Source organism: Suricata suricatta, chromosome 1, assembly GCF_006229205.1.
Source record: "Suricata suricatta isolate VVHF042 chromosome 1, meerkat_22Aug2017_6uvM2_HiC, whole genome shotgun sequence".
In the NCBI taxonomy this organism is placed as follows: domain Eukaryota; kingdom Metazoa; phylum Chordata; class Mammalia; order Carnivora; family Herpestidae; genus Suricata; species Suricata suricatta.
In genome coordinates, this window is record NC_043700.1 from 6,924,226 (window position 1) to 6,948,913 (window position 24,688).

The following is a 24,688-nucleotide window of genomic DNA, read 5'->3' on the forward strand; positions in this document are numbered from 1 at the left end:
GAGGGAATGACATATGGCCCTTTGTAGGAAAGTGGATGGACCTTGAGGGTGTCATGCTGAGTGAAGTAAGCCAGGCAGAGAAGGACAGAAACCATATGTTTGCACTCATAGGTCTAGCAGGAAAACAAGAGAGACCTAATGGAGAACCAGGGGGAGCGGAGGAGGGAGAGAGAGTTGGGGAGAGAGAGGGATGCAGAACCTGAGAGACTATTGAATGCTGAGAATGACCTGAGGGTTGAGGGGGAAGGGGGAGGGGGGAAAAGAGGTGGTGGTGATGGAGGAGGGCACTTGTGGGGAAGAGCACTGGGTGTTGTAGGGAAACCACTTTGACAATAAACTATTAAGAAAATAATAATAATAAAATTGTGCTGTCTTTAATGCGGTAGACATGCAGTGTTGATTAATCCAATGGAAAGCAAACATCCCGTCACAAATGTAGTTTACAACTTATTTTCAGAAAGCATATTGCTTACTTTTATAAATAAGCTATGTTCACTTTAAGACCTAAAATGTACATATGAAATATGTACATTTTAAAATATGAAATATGTAGTTTTTTAAGGGAAAATAGGTATCTTTATTATTACAGAAAACTTTTTTGTTTTCCATATCTGCGTTGATTATAAAATCTAAAGCTTTTAGGAAAGTGATATGCAAAAGGGTTTTAGGACATCTGCCGCATACTTTGAATGTTTGGGTGCTTTAGATATTTCAGAAAATCTGAGTCCAACTAAGAAGCTTGAAATTAGTGTATTATAAAAAAAAATATTTCTTTCTTTTTTTTTTTTTTTTTTTAGGAGAGCTGATCAATTGATCCTGGAAGATAAGGATGATGTCATTCCATACTGCATCGCTGTTGGAGATGTGAAAAAATTAGTGAATTTTTTTATGTCAAGAGGTCAGCTTAAAGAAGCTCTGCTTGTCACACAGGTACAAGTACAATGTCGCACGGGTACAAGTACATGACCATGACTGCACAGGCCCAGGTACGTGACTGCACAGGCCTGCGTACGTGACCTCACAGGCACAGGTCCGTGACCACACAGGCACGGGTACGTGACCACACAGGCCCGCGTACGTGACCGCACAGGCACAGGTACGTGACTGCACAGGCCCGCGTACGTGACCGCACAGGTCCGTGACCACACAGGCACGGGTACGTGACCACACAGGCCCGCGTACGTGACCACACAGGCCCGCGTACGTGACCGCACAGGCACAGGTACGTGACTGCACAGGCCCGCGTACGTGACCGCACAGGTCCGTGACCACCCAGGCACGGGTACGTGACTGCACCGGTATGTGACCGCACAGGCCTGGGTATGTGACTGCACAGGCACAGGTACGTGACCGCACAGGCACGGGTACGTGACCGCACAGGCACACATATGTGATCGCACAGGCACAGGTACATGACCATACAGATACAAGTACATGACCATTACCGCATAGGCACAGGTATGTGCCACACAGGCCCGGGTACGTGACCGTACAGGTACAAGTACATGACTGTGACTGCACGGGCACGGGTACGTGATCGCACAGATACGTGACTGCACGGGCACAGGTATGTGATCACACGGGCTGCCTGCCCTGGCGGGAGGGCCTGTAGACGGAGGACTGTGCTGACTGAGCACATGGGCCTTCCTGTGACTGACGGTCAGATGGCTTCTTCCCACCTCCCAGCCTTCTCCCTCCGCAGCACGGTCACACTCTGCTTGCCCTGGTACTCCCCGTGGATTTTAGACGTGCAAGTCCCTGACCTTTTGTATGCTGCTGAATGTCTTATGTGGTTGAACAGCTGTTTCCGGTAACCATGTACTTAATGCTTCATGTTGACACAAATGAAGTTATTTTTTTTAAAAAAACTCTGAGGATACCTCCAAACTGTGTAAGTTTCAAACGTGATTTAATTAATCAGTTGATCCTGGAGCAACACAGGGGTTTGGGACACTGGACCCCCACCCAGTCAGAGATCCTCATATAACTTTTACTCCCCCAAAACTTAACTACTGATAGCCTACTATTGACCAGAAACTTTACCAATAACATAAGCCACCAATTAACACATATCATGCATGTTACATGTATTATATACCGGGTTCTGACAATAAAGTGAGCTAGAAAAAAGAAAATGTTAAGGAAATCATAAGGAAGAGGAAATACATTTACAGCCTGTAGAGTATTTATTGGAAAAGATCTGCATATAAGTGGACCTGTGCAGATCAAACCCATATTGTTAGAGTCAACTGCACTTGGATCAGAATAATATTTAGAAATTGAGCAACTGTCAACAATTAGTAAAAATTAATAAAAAATATTTATTAAATTCCAGGCTGCCTGTGAGGGGAACATGCAGACCTTACATGTTTCCACACCTGAAGGGTCTTCATGCTCTGAGGATACCTACAAGGAAGACTTTCATGAGTGAGTGCTCTGTCCCTTGTGTGGGGATCAACGTTGTAACGGTGGCTTCCCTTTTGGAGGGTCTAAGACCCATGCACTGCACCCTTCCCCATGTACAGGGGGCTGGGCTGCCTCCCCTCGCTTCTTGCCGCAGCTCTGCTCCATCCTGGCCCCTCCTCGGGCAAACAGGGCAGTGTCAGGTACGCAGGTGCGGCCCGCATGCCTTTTGTGTCGCTTTCAGAGAGGCAGCGTGCATTTCAGTAGAGAGATTGCAGAGAATGCACCAGAATACTTCAAAATAGGGGAGTAGAGGCAGTGAAAATAAGGTGGGCTGTTGATTAGTGTTTCACTGTAAAGTCAGTGTAGATAACATTGCAGTACCATTGTTCATAATCCCCAAACACCAGACTTAGTGTTGGGAATAAAATTTAGGCTCCTTTTAAAGAAGAAATCCAAATACACATTTTTTGAAAGAAATGGAAGTTAGAATATTCTTTTTGACCCTTTTAAAATCTAATAATCTCCTTTCCCATGCCTCATCTATTGCCTCCTTTTATTGTGCTAAAAAATTGGATATTTAAACTTTTAGGATGCTTTTCAAGAAAATAGAGTCATGAAGTGTTAAGCAAATAATGCATTGGGACCAACGTACTCCTTCCTGGTTCTTTGCTACTATTCTCTGCCATTTCTAAACTCGACATTTTAAAGATGTAACATACACTACCCATATTGTGGTCACCATCTAAATCTTGAAAACTTTCAATCCAACCTGTAATTCTTCTGCAGTTAACCGTCCCTATAGCTGAGTTGTAAATTCTTCAGTGTAGGATGGTAAATTTTGAAAATTAGGCTTTTTTATTCTGACATTCGGGGTGGGGGCATACATACCTATTAGCTTGTCTGCTAAGAAACACTGCTTTCCTGATTTTTCGTTCCCAAAGATCAGACTTTATGCCTGAATCAAAGATACCAAATTTAATCCTATATGATCCCTTAATAAGCTTGTTATAAAAGGGCATGAGTTCGTTTATGATGGAATCTTTCTGTTTATATAAACTACATCCTCTTTTTCTTTTCGAGGCTCCTGCACAAAGTCAGTAAGGAACTAGCAGAATGGTATTTCCAGGACGGCCGCGCAGTGCTGGCCGCATGTTGCCAGCTAGCCGTGGATAATACCGAGGTACATTTCACATTGGTTTATGTAAACGGAAAGCTCTTAAGATGCGTCATGGTGTCTGAGTGGAAAAAATGCGGCCACTTCTGTGCGAGATGGGACTTTGCCTGAGCTCCCATGGCGCATAAGCGCACATAAACCCTACAGACTACGAAATCTCTTTGTCAGTTCACTGTTATCACAAGATACATATTTGTAGCAACCTTACTTCTAAGTATTTAATCCAATATGAGAAGAAGTAGTGTGGTAAAGAGAAAAATCTCAAGGACTCAAAATACTTGACTTTTGAAAGCACTTCTTTTTAAATACACATTAGTTTAATCTTCACAAGTGAGGTTTTTAAGGACTTTTCCATTTGACCCTCTAATCTAGGAGGAAAAGTGTATATTAAGAAGGATTCTATTTTGCATGTATCCTTAGATATAGTAGGTTTAGGGGATCATTGATCATTACACACTATTGATGAAGCTTTTAAGAATCGACGTTTTCTGATAAAGACATTGAAGGACATGTTGAGGGTCTTGCAGACAGACTGTTATTAATTAATTACAAAACTATTACGGAGAGTTCTAAACTTAAATTCTGACCTTATAAAATTTCCCTGTATGTCCCTTTGCCAGATAAGCTTTTCCATCTGGAAATTGCATTTATACTTACATAAGCACTCTCCAGGAATGTTACATTTGGTATTTTTAAGATAATTAATTATAGGTTCATACTACTCTACCTGTTTCATGAGCTTGGCGGGGAAAGACGACCCAGTCCAGCATCTCTGACACTGAAGGGATTGTTTTCTTGTTGAACAGCTTGCCATGGCGTACCTGATTCGTGGCAACGAGCTGGAGCTGGCCGTCAGTGTGGGCACGGTGCTCGGAGAGCCCGCCACACCCGCAACCCACTATGCCCTGGAATTGCTGGCGAGAAAATGCATGATGATGCCAACGTGGTAAGAAGTGCTCAAGTCAAAGAATAAGTTTATAGTGATGGGATACGTTTTTTAAATATTTTAAGTTGCATTTGATGTGTTTTGAGAGGAGGTAGCGTCTCCTTTTTAAATTTGATAATTTCTTAATATTTATTTATTTTTGAGAGAGACAGGGCATGTGAGCAAGGGAAGGGCAGAGAGGGAGGAAGGGAGAGAGAATCCCAGGCAGGTGGGCCCCAAAGTGGTACTCCAACTCACGAACCATGAGATCATGACCTGAGCTGAAACCAAGAGTTCAGACCCCACATACTGAGCCACCCAGGCACCTAGCATCTCCTTTTTTTCAAATACAAGAAAGATTGTGGTAGGAAACATGACTATGACAATGAAGTAATGGTGGGAACTGGCCTGGTTTAGAATGCAGTCTACCAGGACCACTCTGAAGCAGACCACTCGTAACTCAGTGTTATTTCGCGCACACAGATCGTCATGAGTAAATGTGCGCTGCTTAAGATGATCAGGACCACACATTCCCACATTTCAGATTCTGCATATCTACACTCACTCTTGTCAGACCTGTGTCTTAGCATAAGGTTTGGAAAATAAGGTCACTTGGCTAATGGACCATAATAACAGGGTTCAGCAGGAGACTGGGAACAAGCCATTTCCCCAGATGTGGGCAGCCCTCTACGACATGGTCCCTGGAAAGTCCCTGGGGCGACCTGGCAGTGCAGGTCCCAGCAGTTCTCACCCCCGCCTGCAGAGCCCTGATCTTCAGGCAGATACTCCTTCATTGTACAGGTGCTGTTAGCAAAGATGTGAGGCTGACACTCGAGATGTTTGTTGAATGAAGATGATTTCAGACCTTGATCTTCTCTTTCCCCAAAGCACTTACAAGCTTAAGGAGTTTCTAAATAAACTTGTTTATCGGAACTTTCACCTCTTCCCACTGTACCCACAGTGCGCACGTGCACGCACCCGCGTGCATGAACACACACATGCACACACACTCATAAGCTGGAGCTCTACAGACTCTACTGTTGAATTCTACAGACAATAGTAACATTGAGAATAATGACAGCCAAGTAACCCTTCTGCACTGCTGGCTGTGTGCCAAGCTCTGTGTTAACACTTTACGTGACCTGGGTCACTAGTCACTACGAGACAGAAAGTGGTCTGCCTCTGGTCTCAATAAGTGGTGGAGCCAAGTTTCAAGGTTCTAGAAACTGGCTCTGAGGTTTATAGCTAAGCAGCTACTGTCTTCGTCAGTTCAGGTTGCTATAACAAAGTGTCACACACTGAGTGGCTTATAAACGACAGAAATGTATTTCTCACACTTCTGGAGGCTGAGAAGTCTAAGACCAGGGTGCTGGCAGGTCTGGTGTGTGAAGGGGAGCTGGCTTCCTGGGTCTAATCTGCCATCTTCTCCCTGGGCTCCCGCGCGGAAGGGGCGAGCTCACTCTCCGTGGCCTCTTTTACAGGGCACTGATGTCCCTCGTGAGGCCCTCAGGACCTAATCCCCTCCCAATGGCCTCACTTCCAAATACCATTGTGCTGACGATTAGGTTTCAATATGTGAACTTGGGGAGCATCACAGGCCTCCGGTCTCTGCCGCCTCCTCGGTCTGTGGCCAGCTCAGAAACAGCAACACTTCCGTTTTCCCCTTCTTTCTGGCTCTGGAGGCTGCATAGGGAATCGGGAATCTCAGACTTTCTATCATTCTTTCCCACGCCTTACAGCCAAGAAGAGCCCCCTCCCCCACCCCAAATGTGGCGGCACCCCTCCATCGGCCTTAGACTTACGTGTGTTCAGTGCCCACCATCCTTCGAGAGGGCCCAGGTTCCCCCTGTCAGGGTCGGGAGCATCAGTGACCCGCCATGACTGACTTGCCTTAGACCTCTGCAAAGCAGGAGGTAACGCAGGCTAGGTGTTCACCTAGGTGACGGGCTCCATGCTGGAGGCCGTCCTGTCATCTAAGTATAATGTGATTAAGGTTGTTTTTTTAGGTTAATGATAAAAAGTAGCAAAACAAATAGAAATTAAATTGAGGAGAGGCTTAAAAATCTTTCAGCTGACTACATGCTTTATAACAGAAGACAAACTTTTGTTTCCTTGTTATACCCCGACGAAGTTTCCTTTATGTAGCCATAGGTATATGCACCAGAACCTTGGATAAAGTTCAAATTCTGAAATACGTAATGCTCCTCAGGTTTATTTCCAGGGGAAATCCGTAATCCTCATGGTTATTCATAGGGCTCCAAAAGTTTAAATAAAAACATAGCTGCATAATTTTGAGGGAACGTTCCTAATTTTGTAAGCCAAGTGCCCTTCCCTATTTTACATTTACTGGTAAAAGTCTCTTCTGCTTGGTTCTCATTGCATATACATGGTATTCATATTTGAAATCATTTTTGTTCTAGCTTTCCATCTGTTGGATACAGGTATTATCTAGTTTTATAAAAACATTTAATAAAAATATTCTTATTTTATTTCAGTTTTAGAATATTAACTCTGTAGTAAGCAATGATCATTACCGGTTTTTGCTTCATTGTTTTACATAATGACAGTTCGTTTATAGAATTTATAACACATAAAACCTAACTACAAAGTGATAACACTTCCGATAGTGTAGGTGCAAAATCACTCACGATTTTATTCTTAAAATTTGTTTCACAAATGAACCATGACTTTCTATAATACACAGTAGTAGTCACTAACTCAGCTAAGCTAATGAAAATGCCTGTTCTGGCAGTGAAATTTAAGAGTTGAGATTATTTGGTAGATCTGTCTCATTACATATATATACATTTTCCCCAAATCGTATATGGGAGTTTCAGTAAAAGATAAGTTGCACTAAAAGGTGGATAAAATTCACTAGCAGTGCCGCAAATTTTGGTGTATCAAGATGTAATTCTACAGCAAGAAGGGCAGACTTTTGTCTGTAGTTCATACACGTTTGAATAGAATTTATACAGCTAGTTTATGCACTGTAAAAGCAAATGTTAATTTCTATATTCTCATGGACATTATCGAGTACTGCTATTAAATATTGGTATCAGAAAACATAGTCATTGAAACTTCTTAGCAAGAGCAGATGAATTACCCTATGTGAGACTTGTAAAAACACTCAAAGATTTACCTGTTCAGTGATAATAGAATATTTGATGCACATAAATTGCCTCTCTTCCTGTTCTTTGCTCACTCCTTGTTTACACACCTCTTAATGTTTTAAAAATAGTTTATTCACCTAAATAACTGATGTACATTTTACTGAGGGCTTCACAAAGATGTAGGAAGGTTTTACTTTCTGAAGTCCACCATTTCAGAAATTCACATTTGAAATATTGCCTGTTCTCAGGTTATGCTGAATGTGTGATAAGTCAGTTTCTTGAAAATTGAACAATATCTTGCATCATTAAAAACTAGTCTTTTTCTTCATTATGCAATTGTATGCAACCAAAAACTCTTCACCTAATGATTTTTAAAGAGAATATTATACAAAATGTTCTTAATCTAAAGCTGTTAACTCTATATGACTCTTTAATATGTCTTCTTTTTTATTACTTTTTATTTATTTTTATTTGAGAGAGGGGGAGAGCATGAGTGAGAGTGAGGATGAGCTGGGGAGGGACAGAGGGAGAGAGAGAGAGAATTTGGAGTAGGCTCCATGCTGAGTGTGGAGCCCAACACAGAGCTTGACGTGGAGCTTGATCCCACGACCCCTTACAACTTGAGCCGAAATCAAGAGTCACTTGCTCAACCAAATGAGCCATCCAAGAATCCCTAAAATACCTTAATTTTTAGTGATGTATTCCATTTATTGAGTCTTTTAAAAAGTAAATCAGAAAACTGCATTTCTATCTTTGATTTCCACAGAAAGGTTAAAAGAGATGCAGAACACTTGAAAGTCTAAACTTAAAATATCTAAGTATTCTATTTTTTTCAACATTTATTCATTTTTGAGAGACAGAGACAGAATATGAGCAAGGGAGTGGAAGAGAGAGAGAGAGGGAGACACAGAATCCGAAGCTGGCTCTGGGCTCTGAGCTGTCAGCACAGAGCCCGACGTGGGGCTCAGACCCGTGCACCATGAGATCGTGACCTGAACGCCACCAGACACCCCAGTATTCTATTGGTTTTAACGAGTAGGTTAATTCAGCCCTGGTTGCCGATTATAACAAAAGCTTATGAGAAGTAGCTTTCACAAAGCTTTCTTCATAATTCACTGCAAAGAACTTACCTAATACTGCTTAGTTTGGTTACAGAATTATTCTGTAATAACAACTTTTATTGCAAATATATACAGATTTGTTAAGATTTTTTAAAAAATTATAGACATTTCATAATACATTTTTCCTTTGGTTTTTCTGTCATCTATGTTTGGAGGACTTTCATAATGAAGTAGGAAATTAGTATTGTTTGTGCAAGTAGAAAATCAAGGGAGGTATTAGAGGTTTCTTCCTTTGAAATAATTCTAAATATTATTTTTAGATTTTTTCCTTGTTGAATCAGTTTCCCCTTTTGTTATGTGCATAGGAATTTGGCAGCTGACCTTCTCCTGATGACTCCTGATAATGAACTTCAGTTAGTTAAACTCTGTGCTTTCTACCCAGGGTGCACCGAAGAGATAAGCGATCTTCACGAGAAGGTATTCTAAGGATATTACATATTCTAGTTTGGAATGCAGTGCTAGGATTTACTAATTTTAGGTTCGGGCAAATAAAGATTCAGGCAGAGAAACATATGATCCCTTGCAAACCCTTTTAAAAATATAACAAATGATAACAGTAAGTGACATTGGTTGAGCTTCTGTGTGCTTGAAACAGTTCTGAATTTTCACATTTATCTGTATTTTACCAAATTCACATGAAACCCTGAAAAGCAAGGCATATTGTTCCTATTTTACACAGAAAGTGAGCTTGGAGAAGGTAAGGGACTGCCCCTAACTAAAAGTAGAGGGGGGACTTGAGCTTCAGCCCTTCTGACTCCACCCCCCAGCCCGTCCCACTTGGCCCCTCTGCACCTCAAGGTCCATATGCACTGACTCTGAAAAATAGGCAGTTTAGGATCTTTAAAAGAGTTAATTAGATATAATGAAATTCATATGCATTGCTCTAAAGGGCTTTAAAGAAACACTCCTTTGTAGAATATAGGAATTTATGAACCAAGATGATATATGAAAACAACCAAAATGTTCAATAACAAGATTGTTTATATAAATTGCAAAACATTTTTGTATTTCAGTGCTTTTTACCCATTAAAAAGATCACGGGGTTCTATTTTTATCGACATTGGTAGAAGGCTATAAAACAGTTCCATAAAGCAGAATATGAAATACATGCTATATGATTTTCATCTTGAAAATAATTACGTTTGTTATTTATAGTATATTTAAGGAGATATGTACAGTTCTTTTAAGAAAAATGTAAGATAATAGTAACACAATTTTTTAATCTTTAACTCTGAAAATAACATATGTGTTTCACTTCTGTGACCCCACTTTTTCTGACCCTTGATTTGTCTGCAGTGTTTAGTGGCCGTCTTCATCCAACAGTGCATTCTTGCTAAGTATCGTGATGACGCAGAGTGAGCGTGTGTGTGTGTGCATGAGTGAGTGTGTGTGTGCGCATGAGCGAGTGTATGTGTGTGCACGAGTGAGTGTGAGTGTAAGATCAGGGAAGGGACTTGTGGAAGGGTACACATCCACGGTGCCCAGTGGATTGTGAGATTATGGGTGACTCAGCTTCTTTACACACTTTGTGTTTTGTGAATTATTTTCTACATGAGCTGTCCTTTGCTTTTACAAACATGACCAACGCTATTTCTGTGTTGAAATTAAAATGCAGAGGGAGGGAAGTGGGAACCTTCCGTTTGCTGCATGGTGCTTTCAGTGCACACCCCCGTTCCCTGCGTGAGGGAGAGCAGCGAGCGGTCACGTGGGGCTTCAAGAGGAGAAGCGCTTGCCTGCGTTGACACACTCATGGTGACACGGGCAAGATGGCGTCCACATCGCCTTTCCATCACACACTCTGAGCGGAGAGAGTCAGACCCTCTGGTCAGACTTCATCAGTAACCTTTACAAAGAGTAGTCAGTATGCCTAACGGTGCTGCTCTCTGCAGACAGTTTCACAAGTCATGCTACAAATCTTATTTTTAAATATTATGTTAATTTATATAACGTTTAGAATAAGATAGGATGGGAATTATGGGAATGATCATCTTACTCTTATTATATTTTATTTGAGAATAAAATTTCAACAGAAACCTTTTTTAAAAATTCCCTTTATTCAAGTATATGTCAAAGTGAAGAGTTGTATCTAGCCAGGTATAGTATCTAGCACATAGTAGTTGCTCAGTAAATACCTGCCATTTAGTAAATGAAGATGGGGAAACCATATGAAACAGTATATATATGACAGCGCCTCTAATTTAGTTTGTTGGAGTTTTTTAAGAGAGAGAGGGATTGTGGAATCTAAAATAATCTTTATTTAATTTTTAAGTTTTCATTGAAATTCCAGGTAGTTAGCATATGATGTAAGCTCAGTTTCAGGTGTACAGAATAGTGACTCAGCGCTTCCGTACGCCTCACGGCAGGTGCGCCCCCTGTTCCCCATCCCCTCTCCCCCATCCCTTCTCCCCCTTTAAACAACAGAAAGTAGGAAACTATTGAGTAAATCAACAGACTAAGTTAAGGAGACATAAAAGTGAGAAGGGAAGCAGGTAACAAGCCTCACAGGCAGGGTGGGGGGCGGGGGGTGACCTTGCTGTGCTCACATCTCGCATGGCGCCCCTCCAGGGTCCTAACACAAAATACTTTGCATCTCAGTGGTTTGCAAACCCCGAGAGACAAAGCAGTGAGCTCTGTGTAGGTGCGGCTCAGAAACACACCGGCACAACGTGGACACGTACGCTTCAAGCATCACGAACGTACCAGGTGTGGGTGGAGAAGATAGCTCCTGCCTGCCCTGCGGAGGAGCAGGCTGACTTCCAACAGGGGGAAAATGATGTGAAACAGGAGTGGTGCTCTTCATTTTCCAGCAATGAAATGTCCTGGGCTCAAAATCTGCGTTTTGTGGCATTTCAGAATGTCACAGCTAAAAACCTTGAGTGCTTATAACACGGTTTGCCTTTCTACTTGAGATTAAGTTTCTTTGTCTCACAGGCTGAGCGAAATTAAACTTCTCGGTGCTGAGCCATGTCCGAGTGTATCTTTTATGTTTTCTCCCTTTAATGTAGTTTCCGACCATGGTCAGTTTATTCTGAAACAACCGACCTCAGCATTTTTTTTTCTAAGTTACATGTGTGGATACTAATTCCAGTATCACAGTCAGGATAATTTAATCCACCTCTTTTATTAAGTATTTGTGTGATGGAAAACTACCAATGCGCAAAGGTAATGCCTTATTTATTGTTAGTAGATCCTAAAGGTATTTTCATAAATGTATGCTTATTTCACTGACCTCCGTCTTGAGCAACGTTAATAGGAAAAGTCTAGTAGGCATATTGGAAATACTTAGTGCTTCTGCTGCTTTTGTCCATCATAAGTTTTAATAACGTCACTAAACCAATTACCTTTCAGTGCACCCTCCCCACAGTAGAGGAATGTATGCAGTTAGCGGAGGCTGCCCATGCAGATGGCAATATATTCGACGCTGTGAAGTATTACTTGTTAAGTCAAGAGCCTGAAAAAGCCCTTCCTATTGGTATTGACTTCATCAAAGGTAAGTAAGTTTCTAGTCGGTAGTATCGTCTAAAATCTACTCACTGTTTTGATCCTTTCATATTGACAAGAAGCCTTAAAACCAAGCACCAACCATACTACGTTTAAAAAAGGAAGAGGGGCGCCTGGGTGCTCGATCGGTTAACCCTCCGACTTCGGCTCAGTGGTTCATGGGTTCGAGCCCCGCGTTGGGCTCTGTGCTGACAGCTCATAGCCTGGAGCCTGCTTCTGAGTCTGTGTCTCTGCCTCTCTCTGCCTCTCCCCTGTTCATGCTCTCTCTCTGTCTTTCAAAAATAAATAAACATTAAAAAAAATTTTTTTTAAGGAAGAGTTTATGTAGTGTGTGCTATGTGGACTTGATAGAGGGTAAATGTGCAAATACATGTGGTCCAGACGGGATGGCCAGAAGAGAATTACATAAGTTAAAAATTGGATGAACATGTTTAATACTATTATTTAGATAATCTCTTACTTGGTTTTATTTTGCCAGAATACATCACTAGTTCAAATTGGACATTGGATACCATTTACCCCATTCTTGACCTATTGAGTTATATCCGAACTGAAAAATTAGTCTTGCATACATGTACTAAGTAAGTGCTTTTTCTCCAAACTGTAAATGAACCTATGTAATGCTTTAAACTGGTTATATTGTTTTTGGTGTTCAGATCAAGAAATAAGATCTTCTTAGACAGGGAGGTGCCCTTGTAGAAAAGTTACATTTATGTTTGCTACTAAGAAAAAATACAGAGGTCAATTTGAAATGGAAAAAATAAATCCTAATGGTCTATTTACTAATACCTAGAGTGTGTATATTTATTTATGTGTACACAGACACACACACATAGACATATGGACACTCACGCACATGGACACACACAAACACACATGGACATTCACACACACCTGGTTCAAGTGGGGCTAATTCACAGCTTTGGGGTGGTCTTAGACCCGATGTCCTCAACAAGCTGGAGGTCATATCTATTAAATAGCCACTGTGTGCCAAGCATAGTACTGGGGGGAAGAGTGAACGTGCTAGAGTGACACATAGGTACCATCCCTGCGTTCAGGTGTCGTCCACAGAATGAAAGTGCCCGGAGAGGCTGTGTCATCTGTACTGGAGGCTTTAGGCTATTACTGTTTGGTGGCAGCATGGGAAAGATGATGCCACAGCCTGGACAGACGCTTCACCAGCAGGAAGTTGCAAGGGTGTGCTCTGTTCTTTCCTCCAGGCTAAGTAATGTGCCATGGAGTCCGGAATCAGGCCTAAGGAGTTACTTAGAAATTGCATGAAGAAACAGCCAGGGGACAGAGAAAAACCAGGAGGCTAGAGTTAAACATTACTTGTGCTGTAGCGTAAATGTCTGAAAAGGAGTCAACTCATGAATAAAACATTTTCACGTTGAGAAAGTTTTCTAAACATATTTTGCTATAAATGTCACCCATCAAAAGAGAGATATAAGTACAGTAACTATATGTGAGTAATGTTCTATACCTCAAGTTACAGAATTTTAAGAAGTACATATATTCTCTTGTAGAGCTCGAAATGAATTGCTCATATTATGTGGTTATATTGGTGCGTTATTGGCCATCAGAAGGCAGTACCAAAGCATCGTTCCTGCACTTTATGAGTACACAAGGTAAAAATGATTTCTCTTCCGGTATGAAATTAGAACACCTTCCTCTCCCTACAGTTTTAGTCTCTAAGTGTGTCCTAGAAGACACCAGATACACATTGTCTGCGTCCGTTTATTCATTCAGCATGTACTTTACAATAAAGCAGCAGTCAGCACTATGAATTAGAAGTGAATTAGGCTGTAAATAATCGAAATCCTAATTCTAGCTTAAACGCATAGGGTTTATTGGTCTTCTGTCGACACTTGGGGTCCCAATGTTCCAGGGCCCTTAGGGCTGTAGCCAGAGTTCATGGATGACCTGAACTCTTCCCTTCTGACGCTGACCTCCCTGGCTTCCTTCCACTTGCCCGAGCTACCTGGTGACAGGGTCCAGAGTCGTATGTCTGCAGTCTCAGGGTGACAGGGTGGGGACCCCAAAGGATGAGGCCATGTGACTTAGGAAGGCGGGGCCACGGCTCTTATGCTGGTATCCATGGACGGATCAATGGAACTCGACTTTTAAAACAAGAGGAAGGGGCGCCAGGGTGGCTCAGTCCATCGACTCTTGACCTCGACTCAGGTCATGATCTCACAATTCGTGGGTTTGAGCCCTGCTCTGTGCTGACGGTGTGGAGCCTGCTTGGGATTCTCTCTCTCCCTCTCTGTTCCTCCCCTGCTCTCGCTCGCTCACTCTCTCTCTCTCTCTCTCTCTCAAAATAAATAAAAATAAACTTAAAAAAATACATTAAAAAAAATTTTTTTAAAGCAGAGAAAAACCTGAGTGAGTGTTTTGCTTTTCTGGTCTCCACAGTAGGAAAAAGCAGAGTGAAGAGGATTGTGAGTAGCAGGTGCCTCACTGTCTTCTAGTCGGGAGCACCCTTCCCGCCGGACTCCTGTATTTTCTAACAGCTTGCTGACCGTTAGCCATTGGACTTAAAAGTTGTTAGAATCAAAAAGAAGATCCACAGCGCCTTCCCCGCACAGCGTTTCCAAGTTGACCAGTTTGCTGAGCAGTAGGGTACCTGACCCCTCACAGTGCTGAGTGTGGGGTTAGCGGTTTTCGGAGTGCCCTTCATGTGGGCAGAGGTTGAGAGGAACAAAGCTTTCTCTTCCCTCCTCTTCCTGGCCTCAGAGGAGGCCCTGCTTACATGTGGGGCCCCCACCTGGAGCAGACCGGGGAGCAGGGAGGCACACGGCCGGGCGGTCAAGTTCATTTCTGTGCAGGCCGCAGGCCCAAATGTGAAAAGCAGCTCTTGGTAGTCTGAAGATCTCTTCCTATGGGAGCAATAGAACGTGCCACATAGAATTAAAATCTATTTAGTGAGATATATTCATTTAAATATGACTTGGCTACTGAAAGTAAAGAGAGAGAAAACGGTCCCTTGAAATAAAATTGGAAATAAAAGGAGGCTTTTGTGAGACAGGAGAGACCTGGGAGAATGTCTGGGGGAGACAGTTGAAAACGAGAAACTTAAGGCCCGATTGGAAAGCACCTCTTCCCTGATTATGGGGTCTCTTGCTGCTCCCACTGAGCCCCCAGGCTTGTTCCCTGTGACCCTCTCCTCCTGTCTCTCCCCTCCCTCCTCAGCTTCCCAGCTCCCTCTCCATCTCCCTCCCCTCTGCTCCCCTCTCCTACTGTGTCCTTCAGAAGACAGTCTGTGTCTCTACCCAGGGCATCCTCGGTGGTCATTATGATGTCACTGAACCCTGGCTTCTACTCCGTGTGCTCAGAATGAACATCCTCTGCTCACTTCAGCAGCAGTCTGCCGCTCTGGGCTCTCCCTTTCTTTTCACTGTGGCCTTCTGTTTCCGTCTCCCCAAGGTTACTGCTGATGGTCACGGTCATGGGTCTTTTCTCGGACTTAGGCTCTGCAGTCACTCCCTCCACCGCAGCCCTCCATCTGCTCACCTGCTCTCTGGGTCTCAGTCCTCCTCCTGCTGCAGGCCTGACCCCGCTGTGGCTCTGCCTCCCTGAGGCACTGCCCTCCCTCAGCACCCTCCAGGGCTCCCCAGCGCCCATCCGAGGACTTCCAGATTCTAGTCTGACGTTAAAGGTCTGCAGAATTGGGTTCAGACCAAGTCATCCACCTTAGCCTTCCCCGCTTTGGCCAAACCGAATTCCTGTGACCCCCACATGTATGGAATCTTCTCCCCCATAGTTTCTTTGTGTCCCGTTTTCGCCTCACTTTTCAACACTGCTTTACGTACAGTAGATCATCAAACACTGCCTGCAGGGAAAGTCTTGTCAGGTGCCAAATTGTAGACCGAGCAGGCACAGTGTTCAGGGAATTCATTTTGGAGCTAGCCACATTGTCAATACAGTCAGGTTTGGTAATTTTGCAGGGGGTGGGGGGGGGACCTGGGTGGCTCAGTCAGTTAAGCATCTGACTCTTGATTTTGGCTCAGGTCACGATTTCACCATCGTGAGAAATCGCTGGGCCTGAAGGCTGCTGGAGATTCTGTCTCTCCCTCTTCCTCCTCCCTCCCGTTCTTGCTCTCTCTCAAGAAATGGTGTTAAGTTCCCGAATTCGGGGTTAAAGAAAATGGTAACTTACATACTGATTTGAGGTAGTATTACTAGTGTTAGGTGTGTGCAGGGGGGACGGATCCCTTCTTCCTCACATCTTGTCACGTCGCAGCAGAATGCTGATACTTAGAGGGAAAAACTATAAAATGTACGTTACAGAAAGGCTTACTCGTACCCTTCTTCATCTCTAAGGTCTTACGTTCTGTTTCCATCCCCCAAACAGCTTTTGCTTTTAAGTGTCCCTTAACTAGTTCTTGAAAAATACACTGAGTTTGTAACTTAGTGTAGAAGCTGGGACTGGTAGTTCTTGATCTAAAGGCTCCTGATTAATACCGCTTATGCCTGTTTCCAGTTTTCCTGATGCCGGTGTGACGGGTCACTGCTGCCACTGTTTTCCTGCTTTTTCTTACACTTCTCCGTCAAGATTTGAAATGAGCATTTCTGTTCCTTTCTGCTCCTTGACATTCTGCCCTAACCATTCCCCCACTTGCTTCCTTATTCCTGATACTCATTTGTAAGTCAGACGTGTACCGCCCGCACTGCCGCTGTGTGTGGCCATCAGTCAGCGCTCCTGGCTGGGCTTTCCAGTCTCCACAGTTTGTTTGGCCATTCATTTGTTCATTTGTTTATTTCCTTATTTGTTCGTTTTACATTTTCTTTTTTTAAGCTTTTTTAAAGTTTTTAAGTTCCAGGTGGTTAACATACAATGTAACAGTATTTCAGGTGGACAGTGTAGTGATTCAGCACTTCATACCTCACCCGGTGTCATCACAGGAAGTGCCCTCCTTCGTGCCATCACCTGTTTCCCTCACGCCCCGCCCCCTTCACTCAGACCGCCATCCAACCAGTAGTATTGAACATGCACGCACACACACATACATGCATTCATGTGTACACGTGTGTTTTTTAATCTAAAATTGCAGCCATTTAAAGTTCATTTGCTTTGTTTCACGTCTTAGTCTCAGATGTCAGCCGTTTATTTCTTTTTCACTGTTCCAGTCAGCTGTTAAAACGCCGGGCGGTATCAGTGCCTCTAAAGCTGGAGCGCCTTTCGGAGGAGCTGGGTGCGTGGAGAGCCTGCGGCCGGTCCGGGAGCCGGTGAGTGAGGACGGTGTAAACCCAGAATGCAGAGGTGATAGTACTGTGCACAAATTTGGGCACAGTGTGGATTGACTCACTGTTGATCTTAGCCAAGAAATGAGTCTTGGTTTGGTTAGCATATGCTCAGTAATTCACTTACAATCCTGTTCTTTTCTGCCTTTTTAAAGTACTTCATTTTACTAGAACTTAAGCCTAAAATTGATTTGCCATCATCTCTAATGGGGATTAAATAATCGTCAGGGACTGTTTCTAATTTAAACCCCAATAATTATGTGGCTCTATGAAAATGAAAATGTAATATCTGTTGAAAATATAGATCGCCAGAAGAATCTCCATGCACACCCCCTTCTGAGTCACAAAGAAGGGTTTATGCAACTTTACTACAGAGACTACAAGAAGAACCACTCAAAGGAATCGTGGGGCCAGATTATGTGACTGGATCAAACCTTCCCAGTCATTCAGACGTTCACATCTCTTGTCTTACGGGATTAAAAATCCAGGTACAGCCTAATACAGGCATAAGTTGTTCATTTCCATGATTTTCACTTGCTTAATTATTTAAAAAAATATGGTCTTAGAATAAGCATAATCTGAATAAAAGTCAGTACCTACTAATAGGGCTGATGGCCACTGAGAAAATACTACCCTTAACGCTCTGTAGTTAGTATAAGTGGTCATTTGCTCCTTAAAATAAATTCAGAGAGATGGTCATTATAGTGTCATGAAAGCAATTCGTGTAATAATTATACTTAGTAACAAATGTTTACAAATACATATACTTCGTACCTTAGGGAAATTAAATAAGGGAGACAAAGCAACAATCAACAGAGTTCTAAATTATTATAGCTCAGTGGATTAAAATTAACTTTATATTCTCCATTTGGATTTTATAAACACAAAGACATGAAAAACTGGCAGGGGAATATTATTGATATACTGTACATGCGCTTACGGCGACTTAGTGAAGTTTGCAGCCGTTACAGATTATTGGGACCCATCACGAGACATGACCAATTTCTGAGGAAGGTCCCTAACATACAGTCAGAGTAATGACAGGAATGATGCCGGAGCCTCCCGGTGTGACCCAGGGCTGCCGTTTTCTCCGGAAAGTGGAGAGGCCTTCATCCCCTCAGAGTCAGGGCCAGCTGTAGGTGTCCACATGAAGTCAGCAAAGCTGAATCCATACAGGATGTGGATTGAAACTACAGTCCAGACTGAAAGAGCACTGCCCCCCAGAAATGTTCACACGCTACTCAGTGGATTCTTAGATTTCTAATGCAGTGTGACTAATTACATTCCTCATTCTGATAGGCCAGGCCACTGGGGATAGCTACCTATCTGGGATAACCCCTTAAATTAAATTGCTTGCTGCTAATGTGAGTTCTAACCGTAGCTTGACTTGACACTGTAAACTAATTAAGTTTATATAGGTAGTATTTAACTAATATATTCTAAAAAATAGGACACTTGTGTGCATGCTCTTTATCCCTTTCCATTCAGAGGTAAAGAATCAAAGCAGCAAATTCAGTAACTTACAATTAAGAGCAAAAACGTGATGCAGTATTCAGAGTTCATCTTCAGTGCTGGTTGCTGCCCCCTCCCTGTGTCGCTTCTAGTACTTGACACCTTCAGGTTCTTTTTCTCCATGTGCAGTAGCCAGCCGACCCGCCATATGCTGCTGCCTGACCTCTGTGCCCCCAAACCTGCCTTAGGAAAAGACCTACTCATTACCCTGCAGACACCGAAGGGCAAATGACCAATGTACATGGGGGCGCTATTTAACAGAAAATTAGTGTTCCAGTTGGAACGATGAAATTTCAGGTACCTATGAGTAGGAAGTCATCCACTTCATGTGATGGGTTTTCCAGCATCTAGAATAATTTACTAACAACAAGCTGTATTATTTAAAATAATGATAAAAATCTAACTTTAGAACATAATCAAGGAGAAACATTTTTATTCCATTTTGTGTTTTTTTAATCATGCTTTTCCTTTTGAGACCTGGGAGAAATGGATTGAAAGATTTCTTTGCCTTTGGTTCTTGAGAACTACCCTTGACCTACAAAATAATGGACATAACTAAATTATAAATGTGCTAGTAAATCATGTGATTGACATGATTTTAAATTATGTAGACACATAAACGGCAACATGTTCTTCGTCTTCTGGAGAGCAGGTTCAGAGCTGTGGCTTAAATAATTTCTCCAGCTATATTGATGAAGGCTATCTAATTAAAACAAAGTAGATTTATATCCACTTTAAATTATATCCAATTATAAAGAACTGGGTTATGTAGGCATAATAAAAATTGAAAAGTGAAAAACACAAATGCAGTTAAATCTATGCGAGGCATATATGCCTTTATAAAATGTTTACTTTGTATTAATGGATTAGTAAGACCTGTCGTTATTGGTAACACTACTGTGTATCCAAAGAATGCAAATTAGAACACTAACTTTTATTTTAAAAGACATCAGGGCATATTGTTAAGATATTTTAAAACATATTAGTAGCAGTTCAAGAAATCTAATTTTACTCATATTTTAAAATTTCCCATTAGCATTGTCTACATATTGCCAGTAGTTTTGTATCAGACTGATTGTTTCTGGAAGTCTAGAAGCATGTTGCAAATGTATAATCTGCTGTTGTGTCTCCTCACTTCTGTGTGCAGGGCCCTGTATTTTTCCTTGAAGATGGGAAGTCTACCATCTCATTGAATGACGCTTTGATGTGGGCAAAGGTGAACCCATTCTCACCTTTAGGGACTGGAATACGACTCAACCCGTTTTGACGGAAGGTTTTTATCTCTGTTTGTTTTTTTCAAAGATCTTTTGTGGGTTCGTATTACCTTAGCCTTTGTTGTCCAAAAACCAAAGGTTGAAGGGGGAAGGGAGGAGGTGGGGAATAGCAGGTGACTGTATTCATTAACTTCAAAAAATAAAATATTTATGTAATTTCAAGGAAAAATAGGTGCATTCTTTATAAAATAGAGTAGCCATACTTGGAAGAAAGACAGTATTTAAATTATAATAGACCAACAAATCTGAAAGAGCATATTAAAGTTTCACAAAGCATGATTTTTGAAGACTATATTTTTGAAACTTTGAAACGTATCAAATAATGCAACAGGTAGAATAGTGCTTGCCGTAGTGAGTGCTTAATGAATATTGGAAACACCAACGTGGAAGTAAGGTAGGTGCAACTGATCTCCAAGTTAACAGCCACCTAAATTGTCCTCCATAAAACATATAGTAAGTCACTAGTTTTGGTTCATACTTAATGGTTTCCAGTTATGAGTTTACTGTGTATCAGTAACTGGATGTGGAGTCAAAATACTTAACAAGTTTTATGTTACTAGGAAGGAAGGCATTGCCAAATTTTTTAACTGAAATTAAATGTCCAATTATAAGGAACTGGGTTATCTAGGCATAATAAAAATTGAAAAGTGAAAAACACAAATGCAGTTACATCTGTCTCAGAATTTACATTTGATGATAATTGACTGTTTTAAAAGGTATTTCATATGTATGGATATTAGTTTTGATTAATGCATTTAATATATACAGTAATCTCTAGTCAATTTGTATGAACTCTTTCTATAACAATTTATTTGATAAAGTTAGTTTCAAGTAAATTTCTAAAAGCAAATAGAACATTAGTTAAAATGTAAAATTGGGGTATATATTAAATTCAAGTTTTTAAAATATTTATTAAAAAAGTAAAACTATTGGGGCGCCTGGGTGGCTCTGTCGGTTAGGCGTCTGACTCTTGATTCTGGCTCAGGTCATGATCTCACGGTTGTGAGATCGAGCCCCGTGTCGGATTCTACGTTTGGTTCTGTGTCCAGCTCAGCACTGGGTGTGGATCCTGCTTCACATTCTCTCTTCCTCTCCCGTGGTCCCGCCCCTGCTCATTCTCATTCTCTCTCAAAATATTAAAATTTTTAAAAAGAGTAAAACTATGTTTTAAAAAGTCTGAGGCATGACTGCCAGTATTTCAATTGTATTACAATTCTGACTTTGAGGTCTATGAAATTAATGCGTTACTAGGAACAAGAATACTTTGGTTCTCAAACTGTCTCATAGGATTTGTAATAGAGATGTTTTTGTCTAACTAAAGAGTGAGTGTATATAAATAGAATAATTGTGGTTTTTATTATATTTAAAACTGTTGTATTGAAAGTATTTTAAAAGTTTTCTTAAACATGCTTCTCAAACAGAAAACAATATATATTATGTACTATCTATTGCATTAACCACCTCTGACCCCTCCAAAAGACATTACATATGTAAATTCTATTTTATAAAAAAGATTTAATTAGCACTGGAGAAGAGAATATATGTGACTTATTGATAGAAGTATTTTTTTAAACCCTGAGTGATATGTGTAACTCAAATATTTTTAGGTGGGAGGATTTTTAATTAGCATATATGTAGTAAAATCTCACGAACGGCAGTTGAAATCATACTATAATTTCTCTTTCTTTTAAAATAGGTAAGATGCCTATCTTTTGTGCTTTAACTACTTTGAAAGAAAAGACACCATTGAGTTAAAGTTATACACAGATAAACAATTATTTCCTTCTTCTGTATTTTAAATGAGTGCAGGAAAATGTTATTTTATGTATAAACTATGAAAAAATTAAGTCTTTGGCACATGAACTCAATAGAAGAATAACTAAATTTGTGTTTAAAATCTAAATTGAATTGTTTCAAATATAATTGTTACTCTTTGACTTCTGTAATGTTCTATACTTTAATATTAATTATAACTATTCTTCATAGAATTGTCATTTGACCACGCCCATCTGCATTTATTGTGCCTTAATATGAAAAACAAAGCAATTACTTAAATTAATAGAGGTTTTCCATTGTTAGATTTCATATGCATGAAAAACCAAAATTATTAGCTTATTTTACTATAAGAAGATGTCTGTATTCCTGATAACATGGACGAATTATTTTGCAAGTTTATGTATGCTTTTAGGAAAGAAGTCTCCTTAGATAATGGTCTTAAAAGCATTGGAAAAATATTTTGCCTGTAACAGGTACCAGGTGGTTAACAAAATTGTAACATCAAAATGAGTTCTGTCTTATGAAAATATGATTTTGATGCCAATCAAAATTGATATATACGTGTGCATTTACAAATGTCTCTGTATACACATATGTATACATTTATAGACATACACGCAGATTTTTCCATGAAAACATCCAGAGGTGTTTGGGAACATGGTTGCATTAAAGCAATGACTTGTATTTTGTTGTCCTTAAAATAGTAAAATTGATACTTTTCCAGTCTTAAGTCAGAAAGAATTCTGAATATAGTAAAAGCCTCACTAATTGTTTATGAAATTTTGGGTTTCATTTTTAGTGGAGCAGTCATAGAGTAGATATCTTATAGCTGACTCTTAATAAGTGCGTATTGTACTAGGTCTTTAAAACATTTCTTTCTAAATAATTGAAAAAAGTGCTCTTCTGCTAAATTTAATTCACTATCTGGCTGCGCTGTGATAGGGCATGTTAGATATCTAGATTTGTCTGTCTGTCTGTATGTATTTCAGGTCCCCTGAATTTCAGTAAACATTGCAGTTAAAACCAGATAAGACGTAGATCAGTCTTGTCCCCCAATCTGCCACGGAGAGAACCCGGTGTCTCAGATATGTGGCCCAGAGTCGTCAGAGGTGTGAAGGGCTGAGCTGTCCATCCGGGTTATTTACTTGGAAACCTAGAAAAATCACTTTTTTGGACTTTTCAGGAAGATGATTCTGCACTTGTAAGAAACACTGAGTGCAGTAAACCCCAAAATTAGCGTGAAAGGGGAAAAGCTTAGTCATGAATACAGAGAATCACAGAGCCTCCCGTTCCCTGACGAGCATTGTGCCAACTGATTGAACAGGTTCTGCTGTGGCTCTGATAAAAGGTCCTTGCTCTACCAAAGATCCTTTGTGAAGTAAGTGGCCTTCTTAAGATACACCTGTAGCGCTGGCCTCTCTTACTACAACGCATTGTGAAGAAGCTCTTGAAGTTACCTACTGTGCCCATACCTGCTACCTTCATCAATTTGCTCACTATGAAATGTAGCGTCCAGTCTATTTCCAATTTCCCACAGCTCTCCAGAGGCCCCACGAGCATCATGGGCTGTGAGTGATCAGCTTTTTGAGGAGATTGAACATAGACTCAAGAGAAGAACAAAGAAACGTTTTAAATGACTCTTTACCCAAATCTAAATCCTTTTCTCTGGATCTTTTTCCTGGCTAGGTTCAGAAGACTGGCTTCTGTAACCCTTTCCTAAGGAACTATATTTTATGTTAAAAATTACTCTCATAATTTTCTACTTTAGATTTGTACCATTAGAATGCAAGGTCATAGGTGAGTAACCTGTAGCTAGTTGAGGTGCGCATTTAAACTCTATACCTTTACCTCAGACAAAGCTAGATTCTGCACCACACTTCCAAGAAGTAACCCTGTTTCATCAAGGCTCTCTTTAATTTCCTTTACCAAATATTACCTGCCAAAAATGGGAACTTAAACATAGAAGTCTTTGGAGAGAGAAATTCTAATAAAGCCAAGCCTTCAGCAATGCAGAACAACAGACGGAGTTTCTCTGGACATGGGTGTGCACGCCGTGGGATTCAGCCTTAGTAATGCTCATCTTGGAAGTCACACGCGACTGTTCATGAGAAAGCATAAAAACGTGACTAATTCCAGCTGAAGAAAATTTCCCAACTGTGAATGTAAAATTATAAGAATGCACGAAAGGTCATCCATCTTTCAAGATATCGGCCAGCTCTGGTTTCCCTCCAGTAAGAATCTGGGGAATGGCAGCAACCAGTAGAAATCTTTTATTTTTTATTTTTTATTTATTAAAAAAATTTTAGTGTTTGTTTATTATTGAAAGAGAGAGACAGAGCGTGAGCACGGAAGGGGGAGACAGAGAATCCGAAGCAGCCTCCAGGCTCTGATCTGTCAGCACAGAGGCCAATGCGGGGCTCCAACCCACAAACCACGAGTCCTGACCTGAGCTGAAGTGGGATGTCTAGCAACTGAGCCACCCAAGCACCCCAGAAATTTTTTGAGCTACATGGTTTGCTAAGCACCAGAACCAAATTCCAAGTGAGGCATGATTTTTCCTTTCCCACAACTCCCTATCAACAGGAAGGACACCTGTTTTTTGAAAATGTTTTAAGTCTGACTTTTTATGGAGGTGGGCAAGATTC

At 41.1% G+C, this 24,688-nt stretch overlaps 2 protein-coding genes across 3 annotated transcripts in view; one reads left to right on the top strand and one right to left on the bottom strand.

The window, feature by feature from the left end:
* WDR17 (WD repeat domain 17) overlaps positions 1–20,424 on the top strand; it is an 82,082-nt gene extending 61,658 nt beyond the window's left edge. Inside the window, exons 19-30 of the mRNA XM_029934016.1 lie at positions 798–930; positions 2,336–2,427; positions 3,487–3,586; positions 4,387–4,526; positions 6,926–6,946; positions 9,042–9,153; positions 12,085–12,226; positions 12,716–12,818; positions 13,764–13,865; positions 17,368–17,466; positions 17,786–17,969; positions 20,141–20,424. Coding sequence (XP_029789876.1) covers positions 798–930; positions 2,336–2,427; positions 3,487–3,586; positions 4,387–4,526; positions 6,926–6,946; positions 9,042–9,153; positions 12,085–12,226; positions 12,716–12,818; positions 13,764–13,865; positions 17,368–17,466; positions 17,786–17,969; positions 20,141–20,260 — 1,348 coding nt within the window. The 3' untranslated portion in view covers positions 20,261–20,424. The remainder of the gene's footprint in view (positions 1–797; positions 931–2,335; positions 2,428–3,486; positions 3,587–4,386; positions 4,527–6,925; positions 6,947–9,041; positions 9,154–12,084; positions 12,227–12,715; positions 12,819–13,763; positions 13,866–17,367; positions 17,467–17,785; positions 17,970–20,140) is intronic.
* The window catches only part of SPATA4 (spermatogenesis associated 4), a 17,637-nt gene continuing 7,531 nt past the window's right edge, over positions 14,583–24,688 (bottom strand). Inside the window, exon 6 of one of the 2 annotated variants that reach the window (XM_029934030.1) lies at positions 14,583–15,116. In XM_029934030.1, the coding sequence (XP_029789890.1) occupies positions 15,052–15,116 (65 nt within the window). In that variant the 3' untranslated portion in view covers positions 14,583–15,051. Of the gene's footprint in view, positions 15,117–23,920; positions 24,142–24,688 lie in introns of those variants that run through there. The other variant, XM_029934038.1, reaches the window with a different exon arrangement.